We start from the raw sequence: 21197 nt of genomic DNA on the forward strand, positions 1-21197 counted from the left end.
GATGCCCCTTGTGTGCTGCGCTGTTTGGGTGCTGCACACGAGGGACATCATCATGACAGGCGCCGTGTAAACACCAAGATGATGATGATGATGATTATTATTATTATTATTATTTCTATACCGCTTTTCCATACTGATCAAAGTGGTGAACAACAAAGAATACAAAATACAATAAACCAAGAGACATCACAATATATACATAACATTAAAACTGAGCAATAAAAATTCAATCACAGTTAAAAACCATAAAACCATATCACAGCCAGCTGAGTTGATAATCAATGATACAAGATACAGATCAGGGGGGAGATCGCAAATATCAAGGCACATGGGGGAAAGCTTGACGGAAAAGAAAGGTCTTAAGTCTCTTTTTAAAGAGATCCAGGGAGGTGATGGAGCGGAAATGGTGCCCCGACAGAGGAAGAAGGGCTTGCAGCATGTGCACGCTCAGCCCTTCTTCAGCCCTACTCTGCAGTCAGACCGGCACAAAGTGCCAGTCTCTACTGCCTCATAGTTACACTGATATAACTGTGATCCGTCTCCTGATCTGATCCCCTAAAACCTATCTAAAAAGCCAGGTGGCTGCACCAACCCCAAATGAGTTTTGTGGCACTGGTATGTGGATCATTGAAGGATGATGCATTCATCCCCCTCCCACTAGCAAACCAAGACTCAACAAGCAGCAACAGGGATACCCTGTGGAATCTTGTCACAACTGCTTGCCACACCATGGCTTGCTGGTGGGAGGGGGCTGGACATATTCTTGAGCACCCTGCTCACCAACAAGCACCACAAAATTCTTGTGGTTGGTGTGGCTGCCTAGATTTTAAGATGGGGGTGGGATATTCATTCCATGGCAATGGTGTTATGACCATAAATATGAACAACAAAATTTATAAGATCTTAAATCTAGCTCTGTGGCCCCAAAACTTTTTCGGGCTACCTCTCACTTTCCTCTTGGGTGGCAACCCTAATGCCCCCAACACCTATTTAATGATATTGTGTCTACTGCTCTACTGCAAATTTAAAACAACCAATCTTGGTTACTTTTCTCTTTGTATCCTTTCACCTTGGAAACAGCAACCAAGCAGCTGTCTGAGCAGCAACTGAGAGACAAAACATCTTGCATTGTTGTTGTGTGCCTTCAAGTCATTCCTGACTTATGAAAACCCTAAGGTGAACCTAGCATGGGGCTGTCTTGGCAAGATATTTTCAGAAGGGATTTGCCATTACCATCCTCTGAGATAGATAGTGTGACTTGCCTAGGGTCACCCAGTGGATTTCATGGCTGAGTGTGGATTCAACCCCCATTCTTAGACTTATAGTCCAGCTCTCAAACCACTATACTGAACACTCAAACCACCAAACTAAATAAATAAACCACTAAACGAAATTGTCTAACCTAAATTTAAAAAAGAAATACTAAAGCAACAAGCATTAACTTCTCCTTACCATTTTAACTTCCAGTTTTAACTTAATTTGTATTATTAATTTTGTTTCTGTAACTGTTTGTGTGTTTCTGTATTACTTTAAAGCCCTAAATGGCTTGGGCCCGAGTTACTTGAAGGAACGCCTCTCCCCACACAATCCACCCCGCACCCTTAGAACTACGGGGAAACTATTACTCGAACACCCTAAGGTGAGACTGGTGACAACCCAGCAGAGGGCTTATACAGCTATGGCACCCATTCTCTGGAATGGTCTCCCAGAAGATATCGGCTTGAGCGGGTCATTGGAAGCCTTCAAAAGGGCATTAAAAACCTACCTCTTTCCACAAGCCTACCCCCCCCCCCCCCAATTTTCTCTGAGATTGTACTCCCCTATCTGGTAATTTTATCTAACTGTGTTATTCTTAGATGATTTTATTGAATTGTTAATATTGTAACTGTGATTGTAATTGTATTTTTAACTGTTTTTACATTGTATTATGGCTTCGGTCATAATTTTAATTGCTGTAAACCGGTTTGATCTCCAGGAAAAGCGGTATATAAATAAATGGTTATTATTATTATTATTATTATTATTATTATTATATCTTTTTCTGTTTTTTAAAATCATTTTAGGTATATCAGTATATGCACGAAACCATAACTGTTAATGGATGCCCAGAATTCCGTGCCAGGGCTACTGCAAAGGTAAGGTGCTTTCAGCTTTAGAATATACGCTCCCAACGTGGCCTAGTAATTGACTGTGCGCGTGTATGTTTCAGGTATTCGTGTGTACACTGTAAGAAAATTTAGACATCAGTGGCAGCCCAGAGTCTAGAACCAGTACTACTTCCCAGGTAACAATCATAATGACAAATTCAACCTTTGTGCTGCTTCTGTAGCTTAAGAAAAGAGAATGCTTTATAGAGATAAGCGGCTTGCTGGGGTGGCGTGGGAGTCAGCTTCCAATCCATTTTGCTCTTTTTTTAATTGACCATTAGTTTCTGTACTCAGTTTTCTTAACACTAGGGGCTACAGGGGTCCTACTTTCAGAAGTGATGAGCACATATTTATTGGAACAGAAAACAACAACAGTTCTGTGTTTTCATCACTTCTGAAAAACAGCTCCTTTTATGATGATTCCTTTAAAAATGTGTAAGAGGTTCTGTGCACAGAGAAATATTGCCTTTGTAACTAAGTCTGAAATGTACTTTTGTGTTTTTATTGTACACAAATAAACGTTGATAAAGTAAATAGGTATTTCCCTATGGAATAAATTCCTTCCTTCATCAGTCTTTGCTTTTGATAAAATATGAATGTATTTCCAGTGCAAGGAAGGAGAAAGAAAACTTTAAAAAAAATAATTCTACAAAACAAATACATACAATTGGAGAGGGTAGAATTCATAGATATAGCCATGTTAGTCTGAAATATCAGTATACAAATGATCTTGTAGCGCCTTTGAGACTAACTTTGTGAAAGACCTTGTAGCATAAGCTTTCATAGACTTTTGTGGACCAGGTCTGTGAAAGCTTACGCTATAACGTCTTCTGCACAGTTAGTCTCAAAGGTGCTCCAAAATGCTTTGCATACAATCTGAGAATTGTTACTTGTGAATAAGAGCCACACATGCTAATTCTCCTTCCCCCCTATTGCAAGTGACAGAATCCTATTAATTTTAAATGATATCAAATCAAGATTTGATATAGGGGAAACATGTTTTAAGTTAATTAGCAATGTCATTAAATGCCATCTTACCAAACAAGAGTTTTTAAAAGAAAACACTTTCAGTAATACAAAACTTTTTAATATTAGCTGTGGAATGTAAATTTAAGTAATGTTACTCCTTTTTCTAGAGTGGCTTGAGTTTGATCTTAGGTGAACACCAAAGTTATTTTGTATGTTTTCTAAATTATTTTGCTGTGGATGGAGACAAAAATTACTACTACATGGTATAGATCAAAGTTGAAAACTCTCAAGGAGGTCTGCCATTCTCATTTCTTATCCATATAGAACAGCAGGACTGTAGAGCAATGTTTCAGTATCACAATACTTCCTGGTTATTTCTGGGCTGTCTGCTTTGCATTTTTTTCTTGTGCATTTATGTCTAACATTGAATGTGTGCATGATTACAATGTTTGCATGATGACAATATTTGCCTATATAACTAAGAAGGCGTACTTATGTTATTTAGTTCCATCATTGAACAAATATACCTAATAAATATATATATCAGCCTTAGGACCTATGAGAATAATACAGCCAGCATTAAGCACCTGCTCGTCCCATTTGTTTTAGTGAAAAAGCATGTGCTTATTATCTCCAGGTAAAACTGGTGAAACTATAAAATGCTTAACATTTGGTGGATTCTGCCTTATATTTTAGTATGGCAAAGAAACATATAAATATTGTAATCCCTCCACATTTGCGATTTAAGCAGATTTGAGTATTCACAGATTACTATATTTGCCATTGCCTCCACTACTTCTCTTTGCAAAACTGAAAAACATGTTCTTTCTAGGCATTTCTGTGTCCTCCAGCATGAATCAATAGTCGACTTTCACCAGTGGAAGTTGGCCATAGAATCATGCTGGAGGACACAGAAATGCCGAGAGATATATTCTCTCGGATAAAAATTAAATAAAATAGTCCTCTATTCACGGTTTTTCAATTTTCCTGGGGATTCTACCCTAACCCCTGTGAAATAAACAACTACTAACAGAGAATGTTTCCATAATGTAAACCCGCTGGTTTATTTTTTAAAATGAATGTATACTCCCCTGCCATGACAAAAAGGTGAAAAGGAAAATACACTTTGGGTGCCTTGCTGTTCATTATTTCAGCTTTAAGGAGTTCAACTTTAAGGAGTTCAAAAAGTGTATCAGCTATAGTTATTGTACTGACATAATGAAATGATTTTACTGACCTTCCTTATCATCACTACAGGCCAGCTGTTCCATTCTACATGTAAACAATCCAATATGCAGATTTCTCTTAAGGACTGACAAGTCTTTCATGCATCTTAATGCTAGCTCAGAGTTCAGTTTGTACACTACAGCTCTGCCTTGCTTTGGTTGCTGATAAAACCCCCTATTATTTTACAATATTTATTTGAAAAGAGTGTGTATCCATTAGAAGGAAAACATGTACTTTAGTAAAATTTACATTTTTAGGGCCCCTTTTTCACAGCAGTCAGTAAAACTTGGTTTCATCAGTGCTCACGTTTAATAGGGAGACCACATTATAGAAACTTTTACTCCACTTTAAGCATTCCTTAAAGCTACAGAAACATGAATGCATATGTGGAGAGAAGCTGCACTGTGCAGAACACTGTAGTTTCCTTTGTGTGCATTGACTGCATTAATGAGATATTCACATAAGTAGGAACTCTATAGGCTAAATTCAGTTGTTGGTCTCAGCTAAACTAGACTTCTTGTCAATCAACAGTACTTGATAAATGTAAATCTTACTGCTCCGGTGTATCCAGTTGGGACAAGTACTTACGGTAGATGTAGCTTCAGCTGGGTATCTGAATGCATATGAAACTCAGGACTGATATACTCCATTAAGAGTTCTGAGGCCACATCTGTACAAAGAAATGAAAAATGTTGCATTGTGGAAATGAAGCCATTAAACAAAATCAGCCATGTTGCTTCTCTAAGGCTGTTGCCACATTACCGAATCAGTGCAGTTTGGCACTGCTTTAACTGCAATGGCTTCATCCTGTGAAATGGATTTGTAGTTTCTTGTGGCACCAGAGCTCTCTGACAGAGAAGGCTAAATATCTCACAAAATTACAAATCCAAGAATTCCCTAGCATGAGCCATGGCAGTTAAAGCATTGTGAAACTGCATTAATTCTGCAGTGTAGATGCAGTCTGTTTGCTAAAGAGGTACATTATCTTCTAGGCAACCGTTGCGGCTTTTGCAGCCAGTGAAGGCCATTCTCACCCCCGGGTGGTAGAACTGCCAAAGACTGATGAAGGCCTTGGCTTCAATGTCATGGGAGGAAAGGAACAAAATTCTCCTATTTATATTTCTCGCATAATTCCTGGAGGAATAGCTGAGAGGCATGGAGGACTCAAACGCGGAGACCAGCTGCTTTCAGTCAATGGAGTGGTATGTAATCAGTTTGCACTGATTTTGATTTTTCTGAATTGTGCTTATTCAAAGGGCTTCATGACCAATATAGCAAATTAAAAAGTCCTAGTTTTGCCGGGGGGGGGGGGGGGGATAATATGCACTGCTCTAGTCTGTATGGTATCAAGAGAAAACATAACTCATAGGAAAAGACAAGATTTCTTAGTAAAGTGAACGGCAGTAGGAAATGAGGGAAGCCACATCATAGGTAGATTGATTCAACCAAGGAGGCCACAGCCCTGACTTTGGAAAACCTGAGCAGGGCAGTTGATGACTAGGGCTCTTGAAGATGTCTCATTCATAGGGTCACCATAAGTTGCAGTTGACTTGATGACAAATGACAACAAGTGTTTATGGATTCCAAAATGAATTGCAAATATTTTAAAAGAAATCACTGGGATTACAAGAATTTACAGTTACACTGTAAAGTATCAGCAGATTATGCAGTTCAGTTTTGTAAAAAAAAATTACTGCCAATTTTTTTTAATCATCTATTCACTTTTAGTATAGCATTTGAAATCTTCAGAACTAGATCTGCCCTTGCTAACATACAATCCCTTGCTCTGTGATAGCTACTCATTGGGAAGTACAGGTAAAGACCAGAGACTGGGGCCTGCAACAAGGTCAAGTGCAAATTTTGTCCTCTTATTTATGGTCATTCCTGTAAGATCTTATTGCTCATTTTCCAATGTGATATTCACTATTCCCTGTCAACATTGCCCTTCTGTTATCTACATAAGTCAAACAAATTTGTGTCCACACAAAAGAGTAAGAGAACACAAATCTTGCAACATTCAGAAACCAGAAAACATTTTATTTTCATAAGATACTGTTTCTGGTCTGAAAGTCTCCATTATCTGAAAAGAACTTCAGAAGAATTTCTGAACACAAATGTATCATTGAATTTATTTATTTAGGAATGAATTACAGCTCCAGTTTACTCACTCACTGAACAAAATTTAAATTGGCATACCAAAGCTAAGAAACGTGCAATTTCATATATTATGTATGCGAAGAGGGCTTTGTCCATGTAACAGGGCAACAGAGTCACACCCCTGGCCCTACTTCCAAAACCAAGTCTCCCGACTTTTGTCCCACTCCCACCACTGAGAGTAGGCATTTGAGTTGTGAAACTCATGCAAAGAAGATTTTCACTGTGAAATGAAACTCAGGTTTCCAGATCTCATGAAATGCCTGCATCCATAGAGATATACAAATATATCTTTCCACAAGCATATTTGTCATGGAAAAATATGCCAGCATTTTGCCCACCCTTATGCAATGGCATGAACCATATGAAGTACCTAATATATCAACTTATTTCATTCTCATGTTGAATGCTGCAGTCATTGTTGTTGTTATTATTATTATTAATATATTTATTTGTATCCTGCTCTTTCCCCAGAACTGGGACTCAGAGTGGCTTCACAATATTAAAAAACAGTACAATTAAAAAGATAGACAAGAGGTGCATTGAAAAATTATTACAGTGTCAAATTAGATAGCTATTAAAAAAATAAAATACATTTAAAAAAGATACTACCGTATAAAACACTTTAAAACAACATCCCAAGCCGGTCCTTTACAACTATTCCATTTTAAAAGTCTGTCTGAACAAGTAGGTCTTAGCCTGCCAGCAGAAGGCCAACAAGAAGGAAGCCATTCTGGTCTTCCTGGGCAGGGAATTCCAGAGTCTAAGGGTAACCACTGAGAAGGCCATCTCTCACCTCCCCACCAACCGTGCTTGTGATGGTAGTGGGATGGAGAAAAGGGCCTCTCAAGAGGATCTCGAGGCCTGAGCCAGTTCATACAAGGTGGTACGGTCTGCCAAATAGCATGGACCTGAGCCATATAGGGCTTTATAGGTCATCACCAGCACTTTGAATTGTGCCCAGAAACAAACTGGCAGCCAATGGAGCTGTTTCAACAGGGGCATTGTGTGGTCTCTGTAACCCGCCCCAGATAGCAGGCTGCAGCTCTTTCAACCTGCTGAATTTCCAAACACTCTTCTAAGAAAGCCACACATAGAGTCCATCACAGTAATCCAAATGGGATGTAACCAAGGAACGTACGTACCACTGAGGCCAGATCTGGTGTCTCAAGGAATGAGCACAGCTGGCACACAAGCTTTAAATGTGCAAAAGCACTCCTGGTCACTGCAGAGGCCAATGTCCAGGGGGGTCGAGCAGCAGTCCCCCAGCGCCACCTTCTGGGTTCACCCCTCCAGAAAGGAACAGAGCCACTGTAAAACCCAGAGAGGCAGCCTAGAAGGATACCATGGTTGATGGTATTGAAAGCCGCTGAGAGGGCCAGTAGAACCAACAGGGACACTGTTCCATAGCCAAGTCTGAAACCATATTGAAATAGATCTAGATAATCTGTTTCATCCAGAAACCCTGGAGTTAGGAAGCCACCACACATTACAGTACCTTGCCCCAATAAAGTAGGTTGGACACTGATCGATAATTATTCAATATAGTGGGATTCAGGGATGGATTTTTTTAACAAAGGTTTCACAACTGCCTCTTTTAGGCATGTTGGGACTTTGCCTTATTGTAGGAAAGCATTGACTACCTCCTTCACCCACTCAGCCAGTTCCCCTCTGGCCTGTTAAATCAGAAGGACAAGGATCTAGGACATATGTGATGGCTTTCACCTCTCCAAGGATCCTCTCCACATCATCAGGCTTCACAAGTTGAAAAGTATCTATTAATGCTGGACAGACAGGTGCCAAGGTTAAATTCACTGTATCAACTACTGTATCCAAGTCAGAACAGATGTATAGACAGCCCCATGTAGCCGCCCTTGTTTCAACTAAATTGGGGTCGCGGCAACCACATGCTGCAACCCTGATCCAGCCTCTGGAGAGAGCAAAAAGCAGCTGCAAAAAAGCAGCTCCTTTTTGCGCCCTCCAAGGGGCAGCATAGCTACGACAGCACAGCTTTATGACACCCCCTTCAATGCTGCATCATATGGATGCAGCATCGGAGAGGTGTCAGGATGACACACACCATGTGGACCGGCGTGCCCCAAAATGGCACCCTGGGGGTGCAGTTAGGACATCTAGTGTGCAGATGCTGCACCCTTATTCTGACCACAGGCTGGCACAAAGTGCCAGTCTGTATAGGGCCTTTACCTGCAAAGTGCTGTGCAAATTCCTCACAGCATGCTGCCAATTGGTCTGCATTTTCAACTTGAAGGTGAGTGTGCAAAAGACACCTGGCCACTCAGAAGAGCTCTGCTGGACAGCTCCATGCAGATGCAATGCTGGCAGAAAAAAATAATTTCTTTGCTGCCCGCATTGCCACAGAGTAGGCCTTCAAATAGGCTCTAGTCGTGTTCGGTCAGATTCACTTTGAGACAGAGAATTGATACAGTCCAAGTACAGGTAAGACAAAGGCAGCTTGCAAATCCATGTTCTTACTCATTGGGTTAAAAATTATGTTCTTGCCACTTTTAAAATATTCTTCTTCTTTTCTCAGAGTGTGGAAGGAGAACATCATGAAAAAGCTGTGGAGCTTCTGAAGGCTGCTAAGGACAGTGTCAAGCTGGTGGTACGCTACACTCCAAAAGTACTGGATGAAATGGAGGCTCGCTTTGAAAAACTGAGGACAGCACGACGCAGACAACAGCAACAGCTGTTAATTCAGCAGCAACAGCAAAATGCACAGCAAAATCATATGTCGTAGGTGAGAGCATTCTTTGGTCTTGCTTTTGACCCCTGCCCTTGGAAAGGGCTTAAGATGGGGTCATTAGTTATTTGGTACATGCCTGCTTCAGATGTTATGGATGGTAGTACAGTAGTGGTCATCCCACAACAGTTATTAAGTCATTCTCTCCTCATTCTCTGAGTAGCATCTGCAGCTTTTGTCCATTTTGCCAGAGTGGAGCATATGATTACATATCCTGCTGCCCACACAAATCTAATTCTGTAGAAAGATAGAAAAGGAGGAAGGAGTTGTGGAAGGAGGAAAAAAACAATCACATTTACAATTCACTTTAATTCATTTTTCAATGATAAAATGGCATGTGCACAGTTCCAGCTCTAATTTTTACCTAGAGAATTAGTGTATGAAGGATCCTAAGAGGGTGCTGCTTCCTCCTTTTATCTGTTCAGCAGCAATTTAACACATCAAGTATACAATTTATCACCTGCCAGGTATTTATCTGTCTTCAATTTAAATAGTATGGCGCTCCCGATTTCCACATTCTTTTTTTCTTTATGTTTCTATATCAACCAGTGCCTAACATGCAGCTATCATGTAACTTTAAGAAATAAGCATGAGTCATAGTCAGCCCTCATTAATGGCATTATAATTCTTTCCTTTTGAACTAGTCCCTGCTTATTTTTCCTGTGAAATATCTGAAGTTAAGCAAAATCTCATCCACCATAACCCTTGTTGTTTACACTTCTTGTATAAGCACCTTCCTCTGCACTTAGGCCGGTTACAAACTGGCAGTTTAGTGCGTGACGAGCACGCACTAGGGTTACAAAAGGGTGGTGCTTCCGCACCGCCCTAATCCATACGGCCGCCACCGTGAGGACGTCATGGCCGCACCGCCTCTAGACGGGGGTGGCGCGGACGTGACATCCTTGCTCCACGCCAGGGCGCTTAGTGCGCCCTGAACATGGAGCAGGAAGGAGCTCCGTTTCGGAGCTCCTTCCTGGTTTAGACCGCTGGGTGCAGCCTTCAGACGGCTGCACCCAGCGGACTAAAAGAGAAAGGGGCCAAGCGGCCCCTTTCTCTTCTCCCCGCCGCCGCGGGGTGTCCTTGGGGCTTGAAGCCCCAGGGACACCCCTTTTCTGGCTGCGGGGAAGCAGCATTTTGCTGCTTCCCCACAGCCCGAAAAGCGGCGGATCGGGGCCTCAGCAGCTGCCGGTGTAGCCACTGAAGCCCCGATACTCCGGGGAAAGGGGCGGGTCCAAACCGCCCCAAATGGGTGGTCTATAACCCGCCATTGTTTCCTATGCCTTGCTTTAATTATTTGGAATACAGATGCTAATCTGTAATCTGTGTGATATGCCATATCATGAAATCCTCGCTAAACTTTGATTGGTAATAGAGTACAATTTAGATTTTGTATGAATTCCAAATAAAGTTGTTGGGCTCAAATTTAAAATTCTGGCAGTTTTATGCTGGTGATTCAATATCAAATTCATTTGAGAATAAATCTGACTTGTTGCAGCAGAGTTTTCTTGATTTCTGTCCTCAATGCAACTGAAGTAAACCTGACTTAAAAAAACAAAACCCTGAGTTCTTAATTATTAGACAGAATATGACAAGTGGCCTGGTGAAAGGGCTGGAAAAGGAATAGGACATTCCTGATGTACAGCAAGGAATGCAGGGTTCCACCTTCAGATCTGTCATTAGAAAGGGCAGGAAATCTTTCCATTCTACCTTTGTACTCCTCCTTGTCACTTATTAGCCTGTTGTGTCCCCACAAAATCTGTCAGTCAGTCTGATATACCTAATGATTGAGATGGCTATTCCTCAACTGATCAAGTGGTTTTTCTTCTTGGTTATAACTAATTTTGTGTGGATTGTTCCTCTGCACCTTAAGAAAATGCAAATTCCTGATAAGTGAGCTATGCTTCATTTATTAACAATGGTCAAGCTTATGTATAATGCATCTGTTGTTGTTGTTGTTGTTGTGTGACCCCTAGTCATTTTCTACTTATGGTGACCCTAAGGCAAACCTATTATGGGGTTTTCTTGGCACATTTCTTTAGAGGGGGGTTGCCATTTAGAGGGGGTTTGCCATTACCAGCCTCTGAGGCTGAGAAAGTTGACTTGCCCTTGGTTAGGTTTACATGGTTGAGCTGGCTCTATAACAGCTGTAAGATAGAAATGTAAAATATGAAAGATAGTGATGAAATAAAAGGAAGGTGAAATGTTGGTAACTCAGTACTTATGGTCTGAGATTTTGTACGGGTGTGTTTAATTGCAGGTGGTTCTCAAGAAAGAAATTCTAAGAATTCAAGAACTTGAAAGCAAAGCTGTGTTTCGTATTCCAGAAACCAGTAAAAGAAGCAGCAGCAATGACAATACAACTGCATTCACCAGCAAACTGTGAAAGAATGCCATAAGAATTGTTTGGCAAGCCAACAACATAATAAACCTGTTCTGTGGGGTTTTTCTGTGTATTGAAGTTTTAGGATGAAAGGTTTCTTTGATTCTACTCCTGTTGAATGGTAAGGTTGTTAATATAAAAAGTTGTTTTAAAAAGAAGAAAAACAGTTATGACTTCTGAATGACTTCTGAATGAATATATGTATATCTGGTCCAATCCTACACACTTTACAAGGATACTCCAGTGAGAATCTGCCAGACAGATCTAAGATGAACCACTGCCAAGAGTGGAGACAGTCCAAAATTCATTGCCCTGATCCTGTAAAAGCTATTTACAGGAAACCAGTAGCATCAGTCTTTAGATGGGAATACACATCAGGATGTACATCCCCCTTAAGGGTAATGAAGTGTGGATACCTTGCATTGACATTTGGATGCCATCCCTTTTATGTAAATGGTTCTTTATAAATATGGAGAAGTGATAAATGTGAGGAAGCCTTATTTCATGTTTACATCTTCTTATCTGGATTAAGGCCTGTGTGAGTGATGAACAATTTAAAGGGAAGATTCCATCAATTAAAAATGTTGCCACTTTAAAATTCCTCATACATTTTATGTAACATCCTACCAAAGTGTTGTATAGTTGTGAAGGTTCAGTTTGTAATACTTTTCCAGTTTATTTCCCTTGGAAACAGTTACTATATTTATCCTGGGGCCATAGGATTTAGCTAATTGCTCAGTTAGATCTAATCAAACAAATATATCTTCTGTGATGAAAAATGCTCCTGGTTAATTTTTTTTAACGATTGTAATACAAGTACTTTAAAGGTTGTTGGTGGCATGGAAGCTGTCTTAGTAGAGGCATCTTGCTTTCTTTAAATATAAAGGAGTGGTTTGAGATGGTGCCTTGTCCTGCCACAAATTTGCATCATCTAAAGATGATTGCTTAAACAACCAAATTACTTTAATTAAACAATAGGCCTGCTTCATAGAGTATTTCATTTAATGATCCATTCTACTCTTGGTATACCCATATGTTCTACTGATCAGGTTTAATTCTATCTTTTGTTAGTCGTAAGAGTAGAGAACTAGAACTGTAGAGATCTAGAATTGTATTTTTGAATATAGATATTGCTAATATATCTACTATAGCTATTATTATCCAGAAATCTATAACTGCGTATACAGTATATTTATAAGATACATACATACATATATATATATAAAATAAATATATATACACATATATATTGTCAGAATGTATTTGGTCCAGAAGTAGGCTCTGTAGTTACTGTATGTTTTCAGATAATGTGAATGAGACAGAACTTAGTGTGGGAACAACAAATATTACCAGGTATCTCTGTATTTTCTGTAGTTTTCAAATATATTATTTAGTTTATTTATGTTGTTAAGTTTCATATACTAAATTGCTTTGCTGAGAACTAGAATAGTATATTGACTAAGAGGCTGAGATGCAAATTAGGATTCCTCAATTCCAATCACATCTCTTTCCCATGGATTCACTAGATGTCCCGCTGCAAGGCATACTCTCTCTCTCTCTCGCTCTCTCAGCCTCAGTCATCTCATTTGCACTAGTAAGAGAGAACAGTGATAATGACTTACTTTATAGAATTGTAAGGATCACAACAAGAAAGTAAGCATTAAGTACTCTGAACACTTTAAAGAAATATATAGATGTTATATATTATAATTATCAAGTCTACTTCATTTATAGAATGGGAGGCACAAATGACTAATAAGGTAGTGCAGGTAATTGGCTTTCTGTGCATATTTGCAACAAAAAGACTGATCTAGACATACAGTAAAATGAAGTGGGGATCCTAGAATAGGAGGATTTGACTAAAAAGGATACCTTGATTTGATTCTATACTTGTGAACAAAATGTCCTGAAATTAAACCAGATTTCAAATAAATTCAATTATTTTTAAACAAGGAGTGTTACATCTATGCAAAGCTTATGAAAAAGTGTCAAGAGAAAAAGAAAATGGAATGGGGCGCATCTGGGTAGAGCAAAAAGGTTGCACCATTTCTTGCTTTAGTTCCCTGTTTGTTTGTTGTTTGTTTGTTTAATCCAAATAAAGTTTCTGTTGTTCTATACTATTATAGGCAATTCTCAACATCGACTGCACTCTTTTATTCCAGTAATCAAGTGGGTTTATTTTAAATCCTAATATATATTGGAAGAAAAATTGTATCCTTCTCTATTTATTTATTCATTTCATTTTTATGCCACTTTTCTTCCAGAAAGGAACCCAAATCAGCTCACAGATAAAATCAGTTAAAATTTTACATTAAAACAGTATACATTTACATTACATTACATAAATTTAAAAACATAACTAGAGCACACATCCTACATAAATGTCTCCCTGACACAATTATATATTAAAAGCCTGTTTCCATAAAAACGTCTTTGACTACTGGCAAAAGGAAGGGGAAGCAGCCTAGCCTCCCATGGAGGCACATTATGGAGGGTGTGCGCAGCCATTGAAAAGGCTCTCTCTTTTTTCCTCACCAAGCGATCTTGTCATGGTGGTGGGACCAAAAGAAAGCCTTCCTCTGTAGATCTTAGGACTTTTGCAGGTTCATATGGGGAGATGGACCTAAACCATATAGGACTTTATAGGTCTTGACCAGCACTTTGAGCTATGCCCAGAAATGAATCAACTAGTGAAGCTATTTCAACAAGAGAATTATATGCTCCCTATAACAGGTCCCAGTCAACATTCTGGCCATCATATTTTGAACCTGCTGAAGTTTTCAAACAATTGCTAAAGGCAGCATTAAAGTAGTCAAAATGGGATGTAATCAAGCATGTATCACAGTAGCCAGATCTGATGTCTCAAGGAAGGGGCACAGCTGGTGCACTTGTTTTAGCTGTACAGGTATGCTCCTGGCCATTTCCGAAACCTAGTGATCCAGGCTCAGGGTTGAGTCTAGGAGAACATGCAAGCTGCAAGCCTCAGATTTCAGGGGCAGTGTAACCCCTTCCAGAACAAGCAAAAGTCCCTATTCCCTGATCGGCCATACAACTGACGAGGAAAGTTTCAACTTGTTTGTTACACAATTCTGACAGTAGACACTGTTTCAATGCTAAGACAGCTTCCTTGGAATTGGATGGAAAGGAGAGATAGAGTTGGGTGGTCATCCACATAGTGATGGCTCTGCACTCCCAAACTCTGCTTGACTTCTTCCACTAGTTTTGTGTAGTGTTAAATAACATGGGAAACAAAACAGAACCCTGTGGGAATCCACAAGTCAATGTCCAGGCAGTTGAACAGGAGTCCCCCAACACCACCTTCTGCCCCTTCTAGAAGGACATGAACCAGTGCATAACAGTATCTCTGAGTCCCATCTCAAGAGAGGTAGCCCAGAAGAATACAATTGTCCATGATATCAAAAGCTGTCAAGAGAAATGTCAACAGCTGAGGAGCCTCAGGAGGTCCCAGCAGATGACTTTTACAGTGTGTCCAGCTACAGGAAAATAGCTACAGGTATCTCCACTGATCCCCCTGCACTCCCAACAACACTGAAGTCCAAAGTGAAAGGTGTGTGTCACTTGAGGTGTATATTGGGGGTAGCATTGGAAAATACTATATAGCTGATTTGAATTGTTTCCTTGGATTGTTTCCTTGCAAGGAGTTCTTTCTAAATGAGGTAGTATTCAAAAGAATTATCCCTTACTTTTAGCCTGGAGCAATACAATTCACTCTATCAGGGCTGACTTTTAACACATCATTCTTCTGGCTATGTGGTCTGGGCCTCAGTCTTTTGCTATAGGTAGGTAGGCCCAACCAATCCACCTTTGCCTATTCTGTGAATCCTAGCAGTAATCAGTCTCAGTTTCATGAAAGGTTATTTCCCAGGCTTGTTTGATGTAAAATATTCTTTAACTGGAAATACTAAGGAAACACGGGATCATGCAAAACAGATGCCATAACACCGATTTCAAATGTGACAAGCCTCTCTGAGACCACAAAATATACTAATTTGTGCCAACACCTCCTGGTGTTTATAATAAAAAATATATAAATAATGTATATACTCCTATCACCGTCAGTCCAGCTAAGTTTATATCTTCTAAGCTCACATCTTGAAAAGTGTCAAACAAAATGGACGTGCAGTTTCACACTTATTAAATATTAACAAAGACTGATAAAAATATTATTTTCTTTAGAAATAACTTTTAGGTGTTGAATCTAGAACCTTCATGTTTAAAAGCTCATTGCACTTTCATAAGAGCATATGAACAAACATACAATCAGGTGATGCATCATGTGCACATTTTTTGCAAATTATTCATTAAAGGTATGTTCAAAGCCACACCCTTTACTCTTTAGTTTGCTGCTCATTAAGACAGGAAATTTAAGTGCATGTCTTTTTGAAAATCCAAGAGAGAGAAAACAGCGTGTAATGGTGCTTTAACATTGTTTCAGTGACATCTGGAATTGACACAGCGAAGGTGTACTCCTATGATATATCTCCTAAAATGTGGGGATTTGTATCTTGGTTTTAGGTTTTGCTTTCCGTTGCTTTGCTTTACTTTTCAGCTGTGATGTATCTTGTGAAGTATCTGATTTTTGAACTGTATTAGGTTGGATCTAGATTTAGGCACTTGAAACTCAGTCTGGTGGAAACTGGCTTCCCCACTCCTTCTCTCTCACCAGCTCCTGCTCCAGTCTCCAGAAAATGCTATGCCAAGGTTAGTGAACCTTGACGCAGAACTTGAAAAAGTTACCTTTTTTGGACTACAACTCCCCATATCCCCTAGCCAATGTGGACAAAGAAAACTAATCGGTTGTGCTTGATAGATTATTATGGGAGCTGTGGGTCAATAAAGTAATATTTCCAGCTCTGCACTGCTGAATGTGTACACTGTGGAATAACAGCAACTACAGAGGAACAGACAGGGAAATCTGTTTCCACCAACTGTGTTACATGCACCTACACCTAGACCAAACATGTCTTTTGAGGGTCTGTGTTGGTGTTGAGTGTGTATAAATTATAGTCACTTTCAACCCACTTTCCTGCATTATGTTATAACAATACCACCTCAGTTTATAGTCTGTCCTGTAAAACAGCTCATATGCTGAGTATGTGGCAGTCAAACTCCAACAGAAAATAAAAAATTTGGATAAAATGACAATGCAAAAAATAGACTGCACAAGTAAATTGTCACATGTTTCGGTGGTGAGCATCAACAGTTGAATCTTATAGTTTAATTTACACAGAATATTTGTCTCTTGTTTCATTTATTCTTAAAATAATGAGCTGGTGCTGTATGGAGATCTTCAAAAACTGTAGAACTATATGTGTCTCCCAAGTATTTTTAAAGAGTTGGTGCAGATGTATTTACAAACCTTTACTATACGTCTTTACTAGATGGGTTGTAGAACTTCTCAGTTTCCCTCCTTTTCTCATTGCTTATTGCCATTGCTCATGGTAAGAGATCTTTAGGGATAATAGACTACACCGAAAGAAAAGGAAGGAAGTAGGAAAGCAAAAACATTAATGAAACAGAGATTGGAAGTATTAAAGGCTCTTGATGCCAGCTGGACTGGCGTCAAACTAGCTTGCATTGATAACCTAGCATGTTCCATTTTATCTTCACAAAGAGGCAACCTTAAGATCATAAAGTTGGATAAAAGTTAACAGACCAGATGGAATACTGGAAATGAAGAAGAACAATTTCCATATATCAGACTGACCATATTTTTATTGTATATTTTTTAAGCTATAGTTTGCTTCACTCTATATTGTGAGCTTCCTTGTTTGGAACAAAATGGGCTATAAATAAAATGCATACAAGCCTACATATTAACTGAGAGTAATTATAGTGGTATAAACAATCACTGCAATGCACACTTCCACACTGTGGCTTGGAGCCAGACTTGGTTATGCATAGAGTAGCTTCATCTCTATTATAACTAACTCTGTTAAGACTAAGCTTAATTTGACTAATTAAAGACTCACTGATTTCAGCAAATGTTCTGTAAGCATCACTAAGCCTGGATCCAGCCATGAATGTCTGACCAGGCCCATTATTTTAGGAGCTTTGCCTTTGTTTATTACAGTCCAGGACCCAATATTTCATATGTTCCTTTAAACAACCTGTTCTGCAGATATTTCAGAAGATATAGAAAGTTTCTTACATGATCAGTTGAGGCTCAATTTGACCTTTTAACACACCTTTTAAAACTATGTTCTAAGAAGCAAATGCAAGGATACATAGAGGAGTGTTTTCGTTGTGGCTGATATTGCTGATATTGTTATTCCTTTGTTGTATCTGAATGATGTAACAAAATAGCTTAAATGATCAAAAATAGAACAAAATGCAGTTTTCTTTTTTCTTTGTAATGTCTTTCTTTACTTTCCAAATGTGTCTGTATGCCAGGCAGCAGATGGAGATCACAAGGCTTTTGACTGTCCCCAGCTTACAAAAGCTACAGTTACTTTTTCAAAAGGTGTAGAAAATAGCTTCTCTAAGACATTTAAACAGCTGAGGAAGGAAATGTCATCAAATGTTGGATACCCAAATATTTCTTGCCTAGCCCTACAAGAGTTCAGTTCTGCATGTGAAATATACGTTCCTAATGTATAGGGTCCACAAATAGCTCAGAACAAAATTTATTCAGAGTTACTTGAATAAATGTATGCTTTGACATATACAGAGATTATATTGAGCCTGCCAGGTTTTATTCTGGCTCAATTGGCACCTCTGGAATTAATCCAAGAAGTTTCCATTTCAAAATGCATCCCTCCTGAGCAACTTCAAATATTTTAAACCTACATAAGCAGTGAGAAGAGCTGTTTGATCTAAAAAGCTTTTTTCTGTCTTTTAACTTATAATAAGTAAGGGGAGACTGCTGCAATTCATGAGTATCAAGATCTCTCAACTGTGCCAAATATCCCAGAAGCATAATTTAGCATGTAGTTATACACTTGGTTATGTAACCTTTACTGGAAGAAACCGATAAGGATATTTAAACTCAGTCAGTGAATACTCTACTCCATTTGTGAGTAGTAAAAGCACTGGGAGACTTACATCTTTTAGAAGTCCACATATGGGAATTATGAAAGGAAACAAATTGAAACCTATGCCTACTTTAGAATGATGGACCAACAGTCCAATACAAGATCTTGGAGAGCTTTGGCAAATGGACCAGGATCCAGAAAACTCTTCAAGGACTTGTTCCTTCAATAAACTTTGCAGCTGTGTTCTACTCTGAAGACACAGAGGGGGAGAATTATAGCATGTGTTAGTGCACAAACCTAGTGCTGATCTGTGACCTGAAATTGGTCTGAGACCAGAAATTTAGTGTAAGTCTGAGACCTAATTTCACCTTCTCCCAAATGTGTGCACCACTGCTTTCTACAAGACATTTAAACAGTTGAGGCAGGAGCCCTGGCAGCAAGCTTCAGCAGATGTTGTTGTTGTGTGCCTTCAATTCATCACAGACTTATGGCAAACCTAAGGCAAACCTATCTTGTTGTTTTTTTTCTTGGCATGATTTGTCCAGAGGAGGTGTGCCATTACTGTCCTCTGAGGCTGAAAGCATGTGACTTGCCAATGTCATCCAGCAGGCTTCTATGGCTGAGTAGGGATTTGAACCATGGTCTCTCAAACCACTAGACCATGGTGGATCTTGGCATGTTTACCCAGATACCTGTCTTTTATTTGTGTCTTATTTTCTATATGAGGAGACAAATACACAGGAAACAATCAGACCCGTTATTACTCCAGCTGAGATAAATCCATGTTTTAGATCAGGGTAGAAAACCTAGGTTCCTTCCCAAATGTTGGGCAATAGCTCCCATTATCCCTGACCATTGGGCATTCTGAATAATGCTGATGGGAGTTCAGTAACATCTGGAAGGCCACATCTCTAGTTTAGATGATCAGAAATAAAGTGTTGCAACCCTGGAATTTAGCACATTTCCTCTTTCTTTTCTTCCATGCATGAGAAGACGAAAGCAAAAGCTTATGTTTTCATATTAAAGTACAGCACAGTTTCCCATAATGTACAGTCAGGGAGACGCGGTTTGATCTTGCCTTGCTGTAAAATCTGAAAGCAGAATTTTTCACTCTCCTCCTTACAAGCCTAAAGGAGGAGAGAGGAGAAAAAGGATGCATATCCAAGACACTCTGGACGTTCCCAGTCATTGAAACCTGGGACAGAAGGCTCCTGGAGTCTAGCTAGTACAGGGGGTTGCATTAGCTCTTCAGGAGACCTTGGAAGGTCACACTACTACATCTGCTCCCACAAAAATAAAATGTCCCAGATGTTCCCAACCCCCATCTATAAGACATGGAAGTATGGTTTGGAACCCTCCTAGGCCCCACAGAGCATTTTGTGGCACAAGAATGAAAAATCTTTGCAAAATTTCATTTTGACCTGGAAGGTGAAGGGGAGCCCCAAACATGATGAAAATGCCTTCCACAGCTCTTAGAGATAGGATTTGGACATTTGGAAATAATTTTCCCAATTTTGACCCCTGGGGTGCTCTGGGGAGAGGTGTCACAAAACAGTCCTGGGGGTACATGTGAACCATGTGCTCCACTTTGCCCATCCCTGAGCTAGTGCAAACCATTATGGATGACACTACCCTCAAACAGCAAAACTGGACATTTGTCCACATTTGTTTCTAATTTTAAAGAAGCCCCTGTGGGGCAAAATAAGGTGTGCAGGAGGCCAATTCTTGTTTTAAAGGGGAATTGCCATGCAAAGGAACTTCTGCTATTTTTCATTTTACAGATTCATTGGAGGAGGACCTGAGGAACTGGGGCCTGCCAAAATAATGGGAACCATTACCTATCCCAATGTAAACAATTTGAAATGGAAGCAGAGGCATCTGTCAGGAATGGAAGTTTCCATCCATGACAACAACAATGTTATATGTACTCATATGTTTTTCCCAAATTCCCACAATTCTTTAACCAACTGTACAGATGATGGATTATCACAAATGTGATCTATATTTTTTTTAAAAGCAAGCAAGCAAGCAAGCAAGCAAGCAAGAAAACCAATTATTAGAAAATGACAATGTGATATAAATCCATTTGAAACAATTCATCAAAACTGGAACAACCTCAGAAGAAGGCTTAACAGTCAGTTAAATAATGCCAGGAAAATACTTGGGGAAAGAAATTGATTTTCAATTGATACTCGAAACATCCAAAACAAGCATCCCACCTAATCTCTGTAATTGATATCATCCCCCATGGTGGGTGTTTTCCTCACAGAAGACCCATTCAGATATTCCTAAAGCATGTTGATTTGTTTTAAGACTCCTGGTCACATGGAGAGCCCCAACATATAGCAGAAGCTCTATTCAGATTCATAGCTCTGGGTGTGAGAATGACAGAACTAGAGCCAGAAAGAGTGATTAGCACACTCTCCTCTTTTGAGTTTTGATTCAACTCTGGAGTTTATCGCACAGTCCCTTGGGATGGGATCTGGGCGTGATGAAAGGGAGTGGGATGGGGAAAGAATGGGGACTATCATACATTTTATTGCATGCCAGAATGCTGCTGATAC

At 39.5% G+C, this 21197-nt stretch overlaps 1 protein-coding gene across 2 annotated transcripts in view; it reads left to right on the plus strand.

Moving 5' to 3' along the window:
- LOC149312142 (protein lin-7 homolog A-like) overlaps positions 1 to 16875 on the plus strand; it is a 59921-nt gene extending 43046 nt beyond the window's left edge. The window contains exons 3-6 of one of the 2 annotated variants that reach the window (XM_089524035.1): positions 2064 to 2135; positions 5336 to 5545; positions 9049 to 9255; positions 11516 to 16875. In XM_089524035.1, the coding sequence (XP_089380161.1) occupies positions 2064 to 2135; positions 5336 to 5545; positions 9049 to 9255 (489 nt within the window). In that variant the 3' untranslated portion in view covers positions 11516 to 16875. The remainder of the gene's footprint in view (positions 1 to 2063; positions 2136 to 5335; positions 5546 to 9048; positions 9256 to 11515) is intronic. The other variant, XM_089524034.1, reaches the window with a different exon arrangement.
- The last annotated feature ends 4322 nt before the right edge of the window (positions 16876 to 21197 follow it).

Source organism: Sceloporus occidentalis, unplaced genomic scaffold, assembly GCF_023333645.1.
Source record: "Sceloporus occidentalis isolate IW3139 unplaced genomic scaffold, rSceOcc1.0.p SCAF_5, whole genome shotgun sequence".
NCBI lineage: Eukaryota > Metazoa > Chordata > Lepidosauria > Squamata > Phrynosomatidae > Sceloporus > Sceloporus occidentalis.